General features: G+C 44.3%; 1 protein-coding gene across 1 annotated transcript in view; it reads left to right on the plus strand.

Annotated features, from left to right (window-relative positions):
- Nucleotides 1-13,694, plus strand: part of LOC148511899 (myosin heavy chain, skeletal muscle-like) — a 319,183-nt gene that overhangs the window by 244,982 nt on the left and 60,507 nt on the right. Inside the window, exons 11-12 of the mRNA XM_088482738.1 lie at nucleotides 994-1,210; nucleotides 2,779-2,915. Coding sequence (XP_088338864.1) covers nucleotides 994-1,210; nucleotides 2,779-2,915 — 354 coding nt within the window. The remainder of the gene's footprint in view (nucleotides 1-993; nucleotides 1,211-2,778; nucleotides 2,916-13,694) is intronic.

Raw genomic sequence — 13,694 nt, forward strand, 5'->3', positions numbered from 1 at the left:
GCATCTGGAAGCCCAGTCCTGCGGATTCCAGGTGCAAATTTTTTAACAATAAAAAATAAATTGTAAACAAATTGAAAAAAATCTAAATTTAATACAGTTTACAGAAGAAAAAAATATTTATTTTAATCATAAAGCATTTTTATTTTAACTGCATCTGCTATAACCATCTTCAGATAGCGATAGCATAAGAGGATAGCAGCCTATGTCCTTCATATATATTCAGATAATAGTGTCCTCATGCTGTGCATAGAGAAAGCTACTGCTGGAGAGCCCCTGATGGCCATCTCTTGAATACCCACCGATGACCATACGGCCTGCCAGGAAAAGTAAATAGGGATCTCCCTTCGATAAATAGGCCCCTATAACTCTAGAGACCAATCTTATGGTCCATTTTTATAGAGCTTTATTGTAACGCATATGCTCTCAGCTTTTTATTTAGTTATTATATTTAAAGGGAGCATTTTTGGTTGTTTTTATTCCATCTTTAATATTTCTTGTTAAGATAAAAAATACATTGATTAATGCTTCAAGTTATACTGGGAGAAAGGAACCCCTACAAACTGGGACTAAATGGGAGCAGGGCCGTAACTAGGGTAGTGCGACCTGTGCCGTGGCACAGGGCAATGCAGGGGGTGCTGTTCGGGCCTGTCAATTTTCTGTTTATTATCATTTTCACTTGTAGCTTCCTCTTCTTTCATCACCAGCATCTTCTGGCTTCTCCTATCTCTTCCCTGGCCCTTCCCCATGTGGCCATGGCCCTTTTTCGGGTCTTATGTCCTATTTGAAAAATAGGCGGGGCACCAATGCTCTTTCTGGCACAGGGCACAACATGCTGCGTTCTAACATTTTAGAACCTAATACTGTAGAGGTAACAACACCATTCATTTGATTTTTATTTCATGTTCTCTTGATGTTCTTAATGTGTGACCAGCACAGAATAAAGCACCTAGGTGTGAGCAAGCCTCGTGAATTCAACTTTTCTTTCTGGTCCAGACTAATGCTGAAACAATGGCTTTGGACAAAAAGCAGCAGCTGCTTGATAAGCAAATTATGGAATGGCGGCAGAAGTATGAGGAGATTCATGGAGAACTAGAGGGATCACAGAAAGAATGTCGCCTCTACGCCACAGACCTTTTCAAGATCAAAACTGCATTTGAAGAGACACAAGAGCAGCTGACTTCACTAAAGCGGGAGAACAGAGCACTTCAAGGTGAGTATTGGAAATCCCAATGTAATGCTTTTTTTAATTGGATCTTTTTGTATATTGTGCTTTTCATTGTACTCTTTATAAAAATCTACACTTTTTATAAAATGGACTTAACTTCTTTGCTACCTGTTTTGTGGGAATCCCTCTTTAGGCATCGCCTTATTCTGTGCTGTAGGAATCCTGATGGGCCAAAGCTGTCAAGTCTGCACCTTTACAGCATAATCATGCATCTTTAGCCAGGCCAATGTAATGACATATGAAGGCTGACCATATTTACAATGATTTTCACATGCTATTGTGTTGGCCATCTAAAACATAAAGGCCTAGTGGTGGACTCTACGTTATAAGTTGGGCCCAGGGCCGAAACTAGGGGAGAGTGATCGCACAGGGCGGAAGGCCCTGTGTGCAGCACTGTTGCTGCTGCCTCTTGCTACTGGCTAACAGGGTGCCCTGAATGGCACCCTGCAGCCAGTATTACTGCTACAGTGCTGCCTGGAGCATCCTTTGGACACTCCGGACAGGCATCCTCACGATGATCCTGGCAGTGCTGCACTTCCTGGTGCTGGCAGCCCTGCCCCCCTCTGCAACACCTTAATGGAGTCAGGGGGCGGAGTTGGCACAGGACACCCAGCCAGCCTGTTACGGTGCTGGTTGGACGTTCTTTTTGGTTACCTGATTCCATCAGGGGTACCACTGGACAGAAGACGGGCCCACCCATTTTAAAATAAAGAAACACACCTCCATTAAGATCTTATAGACATTTGATTTACTGAAACAAGTGGTACAAGCATCTGAAATTCTTAATGCACTAGTTTTTGTGCCTACAGATGAGTCAGAGTTGCAATGAACTGTACACCATGGCTAAGGATTATCTAAATTAGATCTTTGATTATTTTAGATGTTTGAATTCACTAAAATATATATTGTGGGCCATGGGCTATTGTTACCTGCAATAAACTCCCTCTGTAACTGAACCTACCACCCTAAATAATGATCAGAGATCCAAACTTGGCGAGGAGACCTGAGCCGGGACTCTGTTCTACTCGGAACCCCAAAGTTCGGGTGTGTACTGTTTTTAGCAAAACCGGACCGCTCATCTCTACTTACAATCCCTCGTCATTTTAGTTTATCTGATTTTTTTTTTCTTGACGACTACAATTGTTATATTCAATTGTCATGAATTTTTCCTAGTTATTACTGATGAATGTATAATACCAAACCAAACAACCATCACTATCCTTCCATGAAATAGACTATTAACATTTTCAACATGTACTGTATGCAATACATTTTAACACTTTTCTTAAATTTGCATCGAACATTGAAATGTGTTTGATTAGTATAATTGACTGTACATAGATGTGTTTTATGTTTCCTTCAGTATAGCGTATTGCTATATGTGGAGAAACTTTGTCCCACAGGCAAATCCTCTTAAGAACATAGCAACAGTGACACCAACAGGTTTTAAAAATAATTAAATTATTTCCTAATAAAATACACTGCAAGGTTCAATTATATTTCATTCTGCACAGCATAGTAGGAAATACAGTTTTCTGCCACTTTATTTATAGAGGAGATTGCTGACCTGTCAGATCAACTTCGGGATGTTGGGAAAAATGTTCACGAACTCCAGAAATCAAAGAAGAAATTGGAGATGGAGAAAGAAGAGATGCAAGTTGCTTATGAAGAAGCGGAAGCCACTTTGGAGGTAAGTGACAAGTATCTGGTGCACAGTAGCGCTGCAGGGCCCCAAAGGAGAAGGGAAGTGATTGCATTAGCGATCACTTCAGTTCTAAAGGCCCCCATACATCAGAGCAATTCAATTGTTTCTCCGTTCAGACACCTAAAGCCACAGAGGAGACACATTTCTTCTCGCAGCTTCCTGCAGTGCTAGAAGAAATGTGCGCAAAGTCCGTTGTTTGGGCGCCATAACCACTTCTTTAGATGGGTGTAGCCGATTTGCACTGCTTAACCAGGTTCTTTTAGACACATTTAGTACTAACGGGCACCAGTACGGAGAAACAATAGAATTGCTCTGTCAGGCGTCTATCAATCGATTACAGATTGCAGAATTGCCACAATCGATTGAAAAAGGGAAAGATTTTTATACACAATCAATTGCAAATTGCACGATTGCTGCAATCAATCTCTGATGTATGGGGGCCTTAACACATAGCAGAGACAGCCTCCTTGTCCCTGCATGTGTTTTAACACACTTGGGCAAAACCTAATTTCTTATTGCTTGTGAATAGCGGCAATAAGAAATTATAACTATCTGGTCTAAAACATGATAATTAATAAATATGCCTCTTTGGGGTTTGTTCAATTGTTTTGCACATCCCGTGCTGGGAATCTATACAAATAGACGCCCGACAGAGCAATTCTATTGTTTCTCCGTACTGGCGCCCATTAGTACTAAATGTGTCTAAAAGCACCGGGTTAAGCAGTGCAAATCGGCTACACCCATCTAAAGAAGTGGTTATGGCGCCCAAACAACGGACTTTGCGCACATTTCTTCTAGCACTGCAGGAAGCTGCGAGAAGAAATGTCTCCTCTGTGGCTTTAGGTGTCTGAACGGAGAAACAATTGAATTGCTCTGTCGTACACCCAATTGTATAGCCGCCCAGCAGTGTCCAAAACCTTTGGATCGCCCCCTATGTGTCTAAGGGCCTGATTCAGAGATGGTTGGTAATGCAGTGCAAATGCTAATCTCAGCCTCCCATATCTCCTCCATGGTGCGATGCAGTGTACACACGATGAGACGTGCACTTTCAGCCTGTGTGGTCTGTGCATTTGCGATGGAGATTGGGAACACTTTAACATTGACGCATCATTGATCGCACTATCAACATTTGAGGTAGTCTAGAGTCTACGCTAGCTGCTCTCCTCTAATCCAACTAAACATTCCTAGACACGCCCATGATATTCTCTCCCAGTCTCTACTCAGGGATCGCAAACCCCGTGCTAGGGATACCATACACAATTGTGAACAGCATAAGATACTTGGTTTTGCACATGCGCAGTAAGGGATTTCTGGACTTTTCCTGCATGCACAGTAGCAAAACATCACTCAAATGCGTAAACAACGGTGCTGCATCCATCTCTAACTCAGGCCCTAAGTGTTGTCACTATATCCTACAGAACTGATGAGATTGATTCTCATGAATATTGGCTCAGTCACCATAATGTCTGCCTCCACTGTACACAGGATATGGATGCAACACTATAGGCTAGATTACATAAGAGGTTCCTACTCCGCCATTACAGTGCAGGTTTTAAGGATATCCATTCTTGAGCACAGGTGACTCATGGTCTGATTCAGAAATGTATGTAAACCTGATGGCTTACGTACATTTCTGATGGTGGAGTGCCTGGGCATGTGCAGAACGAGTCCTGTGTGATCGCACACAGCGCCCTTAAGCTGCAGCATGTCAATTACGCAGGATTCGTTCTCCACATGAATGTTTGGGAGCAGGCAGTGCCAGATTAAGGTCTACATAGGCCTGGAGCTGAAATTTATGAAGGGCCTATAGTGTGACACTGCAAACATTAAGCATCCCCAGGATTTTGGAAGGAGTACACTAGATGATGTGTGTACTCAGCGACGGCCTGATATAAATTGTGCGGTTCGTAACACACTGCACGATCTGGTGTATGGCCAGCCGATATATTGTTCCCCTGCCGTATCCAGAACCATGGTGTCGGCCCCCAGATATTCAGATTGTCCTACACTGCAGGCAGATCTGAAGATGCAACAAAAGATGTGCAGGAGCACGCAGTAGTGCATACACACGGGATGATGGGGACAATTTGTCATTCCGATTCATCCCAAAATGACAAATCATCCAAAATATCATCTCCTGTGTACTTAGCTTAGGGCCTTGGTGGCAGATGGTGTATGAAGGACGTAGCGCCAAGGGAAAATCTCGGCCTGGGCTCCACTTGGTCTAGAACCGTGGTCCTGTATATTGGAGCCTGAATGGCAGTAGAGGGGAGGAAGCAGTGAATAGAGACTGGGTGGGACAGAGGGGCATAGGAAACGTGTGTGTGTGTGTGTGTGTATGTATGTATATATATATATATATATATATATATATATATATATATCCATATATATCTATATATATCCATCCAATAGTCTGGCACTCACTTGATCCTTTGCAGTTGCCTGGGTGCTCCCGTACTGATCAATGCAGTAAACACTCGTTCAGCACTTATATAAGTACACAAACTCACGGGTCACTCCAGGACTTGTATAATAGAAAATGTTCATGCTGTAGGCATACAGCATAAACATTTTCTATTATACAAGTCCTGGAGTGACCCGTGAGTTTGTGTACTTATATAAGTGCTGAACGAGTGTTATATATATATATATATATATATATATATATATATATATATATATATATATATATATATATATATATATATTGCAAAAAGAATGGCAGGCGCTCACACCCACCGTTAAACAAGCTAATGGATATAAAGATAGACAGTCCTGCTCACCAACACCTCACCACAAATGCAAGGTGTGAAGGCACCAGTGTCCAAGTATTGTGGACCGCAACTCACTTTTGCATACGAAATCCCAGATCCCACGGGGCAACTCTCTAGTACAAGCAAAGCCAAAAGAAAGAGGGGCTCTCGATAGTGCATAAAAATCTTAATAAACACTTAATTAAAAGATATTCCACTGATCGAGATGTACGCGTACCCAGTCGAAAAAACTCTGTGGGCTGATTACCACATGACATGTAAGAATATATCCCAGGCAATCATTAACCTCCATCCACGAGACCTCCGGGGTAACACACAACGCTGGAAGCTGCCGCTGGAATGTGAAGCGCACCGATGCCACGGGGACCGAGGTAGCTGGAGGAGACGCCGGGCAGCACAAGATTGCGTCACTCAGGCCACGCTCTAATGTGTGTCATCAGATGGCTGGATTGGATGACGCTGTGCCTCGGTATTAACAAGGTGCTAAACCAATCAACCCATCTAGTAGGCGGTCTTTCAGAACATAAACAATACACGCCCACATGAGCGGATTCAGTATACAAACTCCGATTTGTATAATAAACAAAGTATATTAATTAATGCTAGTTATATAGGTGCATACATTAAAATGCACAACATATCATAATTCCAATCAAATGTATATATACACACACGACATAACCATAGCATAACTGTAATAATGAATATAAATGGGGAATGATGACTTTAGCCCCTATATATCTTTTCCAGATCTACAAAACAATACATAATCAAAAAATGCATAATAAAAAAAAAAACAACACATAGCAGACACATAACAATGTAGTGACATTATCATAATTACCATATTTAAAAGATGAGAAATAAAATGCACTTGTACATACTGCAGCACCTTTAATCAATGAAGGGAGTGATCTCATATCCTTCATTAAGGCCTACTGGTGATGATAGGGTATTTAACGTTAGAATCCAAAAGGTTTCTCTTTTAAGTGTGTGTGTGTATATATATATATATATATATATATATACGCACGTGCGCACGTCCGGCACTCCCATACAAACCTATACCTTCTTACGGTGCCCCCATATTAAATCCATACATGCAGCAAAGGTGCAGCACTCAGGAATAAGATAGATAGCTACAGAGCCCCAGGGGAAGGTCATAACACGCAGAGCAGAACCAGACATTAAACTGTGACTTACTTGTTGGATTAAAGTAGACTTCAACTCACAGATGGTGACAGCTGACCAGTGCCCATGTGTTTCTCAGCCAGCTACCATCCATCAGTACCTCGAGGCAGCTCTGTGGCTCCACTTTTAACCAGGTGCCCACCAAATACGTTGGCGAGGAGGGAGGGAGGGATTGGGGGAAGTGAATATGCAGGGCTCTTTAGATGACAAGAGGGCAGGGCTTAGGGTGCCGTGGGTGGGCGGGGCTTCAACGGGCATAAACAAATGGGCGGGGCTTCAGAGAGCTGGATGAATGGGCAGTGCTTTGGACATCTGGGAGGTAAATATGCACGGTGCTTCTGATATCCAAGCACTGCAGCGCTTTTGGACGGCCGGAGGCTGGATGGGCAGAGCCTAGGAAAGCCGGAGGTAAATGGGCTTTGCAGTGCGGCTGGTGGTGGTGACAGGAAATGCATGCTTAATTGTTGCCAATGTCAAAACGATAGAGGATCCTGTGGCCCTATTTTCGTGGGTGGGCCTGGAGCTGTAGCTCCACCCGCCCCATTGTTAATCCAGCCCTGGGAGCAGGGAGGGGGTGCCGTCAATCTTTGTTCCCGGAAACGGGGTCGTGTCACCCCAATTCCTGAGGCTAGGGTCTGCGTCGGAGGATGCAGATTTCCTGGCCTCGTAAGCAGAAAGAAGGCGGCGTAAGCTTCAGTTTACTCAGATGGCTGATGCTGAAAACATTGCGATGGACGGTCGCAGCGTTTAACTGATGCTGTTTAGGAACCTCTGCACTAAACTGTATACCAAACCAAAAGTTTTATTAAGCAACATCAGACCTGGATTTGTTGCGAGGCTTTGTAGCCCAGTCTAGGACAACAGACCGGTGTGAGTGAAATTCTGTGACTCTTTTTGTACATTCAAAAAAATAAAAAATAAACCTCCAGATGCAGCACTTTTCTCACCAAAATCACCATTATACCTGTATTGCAGTTTTATATTTCCAGCTAGATAACCTGGCAAATCAGCAGGCCCATCAAAGCGCAACACTAATGTGAGATTAAATTGAAGTTCAGGGAAATTAGTCAGTTTGGTGAAGCACTATGCAAGTAGTAATTGTCCTCTAGCTACATCTTGAAGCCCACAGCATATTACTCCAAGTGCTGCCTGACACATAATCACCAATCTGTTATGCTGGCAGGCTTCACAGCAAAATCTCATGATGACGGAAATCTGAATTATATTTAGTGTTTACATTCAAAAATTATTTGTGCTGAAAGAGAAAGTTACATGACACAGGTGTTTTTGGTGCACTGATATGGGGGACAGATCGTGTCTGATAGATGTTCAAGTGTTAGGTGGTTCTCTGTAACTGTTAAGCTGCATACACATGTAAAGATTTTCTGTCCAACCATCCAACTAGTTGATTGGTTGGAATAAAAATCTGGTAACGTATGGGAGTAAATGATCAGGAATTTGCTCCTAAATGCCAGAAAACAGATGAAAATTTACGTTCAGACAAGTTTGTTAAATGTTTGATCTAAACAATATGTTCAGACAACAGTTTTGTCCATTTTCTGGCGTTTGGTAGCAAATTGCTGATTGTCATTTGCTTTCATACCTTACCAGATTTTCATTCCAACCAATCAACTAGTTGAATCGTTGGACAGAAAATCTTTACGTGTGTATGCAGCTTTAGGTGGATTTCTGTGATTTCAAAATCATTAGTGCCACATTGTAATATAACTATTGCTGCAGTATTTAACCTGCATGCACCCCTTGCAACATTGTTTGTTGCAGATACAAAGTTAGAGTACAGTACATGCTTGTTTTTATTTGCTCCCAATTCAGAATCAGACCATAAAGCTCTTATTATCCAATTAACTAACGATCTAACTGCTGTATGTCCAGAACACTATGGAAAAAAGTATTTCCTCCTGGAGGGCTGGAACGTTGGCTTACCCAGGTTGCATTTATGACTTTGTGTGCCCAAGTTAGTGCCTTTACAATCTGTGTTGTAGCCCTGATTCATACAATTACTAAGGGTCAAATGTAATAGGGTGAGAGTTTAAAAAGTGTGAGAATTTACTCTCACATTTTCTAACCTCGGCCAATATAATAGTGTCCAAGAACATGCAAACTCGCAAGTTTTTCAGACTGAAAAATCTCTTACGATTTAAACTCGCATTCAGATGTTTTCCCATTTAGAAAATACAATTCGATCAAAGTAATAGTGTGAGTGTTTACTGCTAAGCTCTTACATTTTCTAAACTCTCTGTCACGTCTGTAGCGGAGGTATGGGGCACAGTGGGCCTTAGCTGTGGGAGGAAGCGGAGACGGGGGGCCTGGATATATGTTCTCCTCATCCACAGGTCTTGGGTATTGGCATGACCTGGGCAAAGGTGCGGAGTCTAACCCACAGGATGGGGTTCGCCAGTGACCCCTCCAAGCGGGATTTGGGCTTAGCTGCACCCTGTGAAAAGGTCGCGTTCCTTTGACCAGGTACCCAAGGCCCGTGGGAATGGAGACACAGATAACAGTGGCCCTGGGAGAAAGTGCCTGGGATAAGGCACTAAACAATACTCCTAATAACAATGTTTAGGTTGTTTGTAGTATAGGAAGCACGCTGGTAAGTACACTCTGACATGATGTTCTCTAGTAATGTTTGGTACATAGGCAGAGATGTAACTCACGGTTGCACGGAGGGTCACCAGAGACGTTTGGGTACGCAGATGGAGGTGGTAACACACTGCTGCGCAGAGAATCACCAGAGACATTTGGGCACACAGGTGGAGGTGGAAACACACTGCTGCACGGAGAATCACCAGAGACGTTTGGGCACGCAGGTGGAGTGGTAACACACTGCTGCATGGAGAATCACCAGAGATGGGAGGCACACAGGTGGAGATGGTAACGCACTGCCGCACGGAGAATCACCAGAGACGTTTGGGCACACAGGTGGAGATGGTAACACTGCTGCTGACGCGATGGAACAGGAACCTGGACTGGGAACTGAACTATAAAGCACTAGGAGACAACCATTGTTCAGGCAACTTCCTGTAGCCAGTGGGCCAAATATATACCCAGGGGAACCCTTTGATAGGTGCACAGCATCAGCTGACTACTCACCTATCCTGGGACAAAGATACTGTCACATGGGCCGACTGTCATGGCGGGGCCCATGTCAGGAACTGCGATCCCCGACACCGGCCAACCCGCTGACTACTGCATGCAGGTAGATTAGTCAGCTTCTCCCCCGCCGCCGCGCCAGGATGTCAGAGGAAGCCGGCGGGAAGGTAAGGGAGAGCCGATCCCCGGCTGAGCCCTGACACTCTCACTCTATTACATTTGGCAATAAAAGTCCCATGCAATGGAAGCTTGCATAGATATTAACACAAAAATGGTTTTAGCTCACCCAGGTCACTATGTAACACTTTTACTTGACTATTGCACCACAAATCTCAAATCAGCTCTTGTAGATTTTCTCAGAAGGGCATCTTTGTACTAAAAACTTAGAAGATTCACTAGCAGCTGACTCTGGTAGGGCAATATGCTTGTCCCTGGGGGGCTGTGATTGCCTCTAGAGGGTTATTACGGGATATGTTCACACAAACACACACAACAAAGACTCTCCCTAGTCCTCTTCTGCTCAATGCCCTCACACAAACACACACACCAAAGACTCTCTCCCTAGTCCTCTTCTGCTCAATGCCTTCACAGAAACCCACACACCAAAGACTCTCTCCCTAGTCCTCTTCTGCTCAAAGCCTTCACACAAACACACACACACCAACGCCTGTCTCCCTGGTCCTCTTCCCCCAATTTGTTTGCTTTTTCTGCACCCAGCTCTTTTATGCACTCTCCTTCATCCCTTGGCTATCTCTCTCCTTTTTTCTCACCAAGCTCTCTGTTCTCTCCCAGCTATTTTCTTCCATATTGCTCTTGCTTTCTTCCCCTATTTTTTTTTCTCCTTGCATTTTACTCTTTTCTTCTGGAGCCCTGAAAATACACACCCCCTCCCCACAGATGCCATCAGAAATTATTTTCTTTGTACGCTACATAAGGCTGCTATGATAAGATTGAACAGCCACACTCGTCACCTTACAGTATGGTAAAAATAGCAACAACTATCCTCACCATCCCTCTGAAAGTGACAACTGTGGCTGTTCAGGTCCATCAGAGTAGAAGTAGATTCATGCACTGTATTAAACAGAATGGCTGCAGGACAGAAAGCCAATCAGGTCCAACAGATCAGCCGACTATATCAGGTTCTGAGCTCACCGGCTGGTGTGTGTCTGCAAGCCCCTCTCATGCGACTTGGCTGCAACCAGCATCTTTTTCGCTTAAAATGTTTAGTTCCATAAACAAAACAACCAGAAGTGACAAACCTACATTGCTAGCATACATAGACTAAACTGGGGGATGGTCTGGGGATGCACCCGACCACCCATTAGCCCCGTTTGTGATCTGCTGGCTGGCCCACTGCCAGCCCATTGCCCTACCACCTGCCCATCCACTGCCATGTAATAAAGGGTTTTTTTTTTTTTTTGAGACCCGGCACATGACCTTATTACATCATACCGGCTTGTTGAAATAAAGGAGCCGTGCCCCGTGAGGAGTATGTCTCAGAGCAACTAGAAAGTAAGTGTTGGGGCTGGAGACACAGAAGGGGGACTGGGTTGGAGACACAGAAGGGGGGCTTGGCTGGGGACACAGAAGGGGGGCTGGCTGGAGACACAGATGGTGTCTTGACTGGGTAGACAGAAGGGGGGCGGGCTCGGGAGACAGAAGAGTGGCTGGCTGGAGACACAGAAGGAGGGCTGGCTGGGGACACAGGGGTGGCTAGCTGAAGACACAGAAGGGAGGTGGCTGGGGAGACACAGAAGGGGGACTGGTTGAGAAGACACAGAGGAGAGGCGGAGACACAAAAGAGAGGCTGGCTGGAGGAACCACACCCCCTGTGAATGGCCACACCCCTTCTTTTTTTGGAGCGCGCAACTCTAGGATATATACAGTGTATATATATATATATATATATATATATATATATATATATATTAGGGGTGTGCACCGGCCACTTTTCGTGTTTTGGTTTTGGATCTGGATCTTTCTTTGTGTTTTGGATCTGGATTGGTTTTGCCAAAACCACCCTTCCGTGTTTTGGGTTCTGGGTTTTGTGTTTTGGATCTGTTTTTTTTTTTTTTAAAAAGCATAAAAACAGCTAAAATCACAGAATGTGTTGATTTTTCTGCTCCTATGCTATTATTAACCTCAATAACCTTAATTTCCACTCATTTCCAGTCTATTCTGAACACCTCGCACCTCACAATAGTGTTTTTATGTCCAAAAGGTTGCACCGAGGTAGCTGGATGACTATGCTAAGAGATACGAGTGGGCGGCACAAACACGTGGTCCATCTAGGAGTGACACTGCAGTGGCAGACAGGATGGCAGTTTGAAAAACTAGGCCCCAAATAGTACATAATTCAAAGAAAAAAAAGAGGTGCAAGATGGAATTGTCCTTGTGCCCTCCCACCCACCCTTATGCTGTATAAACAGGACATGCACACTTTAACAAACCAAACATTTCAGCGCCTGGGTCTGCCACACGACTGTGGCTGAAATGATTGGTTCGTTTGGGCCCCCACAAAACAAGCTGGCAATTAATCTGTCCCTGCACAAACTGGCTCTACGGAGGCAAGATGTCGTCCTCATCCTCCTCATTCACCGATTCCTCACCCTCTTCAGTGTTGTGTACATCCTCATCCTCACAGAGTATTAATTCTTCCCCGCTGGAATCCACAACCACAGGTCCCTCTGTACGTTCTGGAGGCTGGGCCCCCTGGAAGAGTTGATAATTCATTTTATGAACATCATCTTCTCCACATTTTGTGGAAGCAACCTCCTACGCCTTTCGCTGACAAGGTTCCCGGCTGCACTAAACACTCTTTCGGAGTACACACTGGAGGGGGGGAAACTCAGGTAAAATAGAGCCAGTTTGTACAGGGACCTCCAAATTGCCTCTTTTTCCTGCCAGTACAGGTACGGACTGTCTGACATGCCTACTTGGATGCTGTCACCGATGTAATCCTTTAACAGACAGACGCATGCTTGTCGCTGCTGCTTTGAGGATGCTGGTGCGGCTACAGCCCACACAATTCACAAAGACAGAAAAAAAAAGAAGAAATTTTTATTTTTTGTGGAACGCACTTTGAGGATTACACCACCCTTTAACAGACAGACGCACGCTTGTCGCTGCTGCTTTGAGGATGCAGGTGGGGCTACTGCGCATACATTTCACACACAAACACAGAAAAAAAGATTATTTTATTTTGTTGGAGCGCACTTTGGGGTAACACCACCCTTTAACAGACAGACGCACGCTTGTCGCTGCTGCTTTGAGGACAGTATCATATGCAGTGACAGTAGACTTGTCAGAAATTGTTGGCACGTCCTTCAGTCCGGACCAGATGTCCAAACCGGCCCTTGACTTATGACACAGGTGCACGCTTGGCGCTGCTACTGTGTTGATGCACGTGCGGCTACATCGCACACAAGTCACAAACACAGAAAAAAAAATGTTTTTTTATTTTTTGGAGCACTTTGGGGGTTACACCACCCTTTAACAGACTTATGGGACACAGGCGCACGCTTGCTGCTGCTCCTTTGTTGATGCACGTGCAGCTACAGTGCACACAATTCACAAAGACAGAAAAAAAAGATTTTTTTATTCTTTGTGGAGCGCACTTTGAGGGTTACACCACCCTTTAACAGACAGACACACGCTTGTCGCTGCTGCTTTGAGGATGCAGGTG

Source organism: Taudactylus pleione, unplaced genomic scaffold (assembly GCF_031769625.1).
Source record: "Taudactylus pleione unplaced genomic scaffold, aTauple2 ptg000290l, whole genome shotgun sequence".
In the NCBI taxonomy this organism is placed as follows: domain Eukaryota; kingdom Metazoa; phylum Chordata; class Amphibia; order Anura; family Myobatrachidae; genus Taudactylus; species Taudactylus pleione.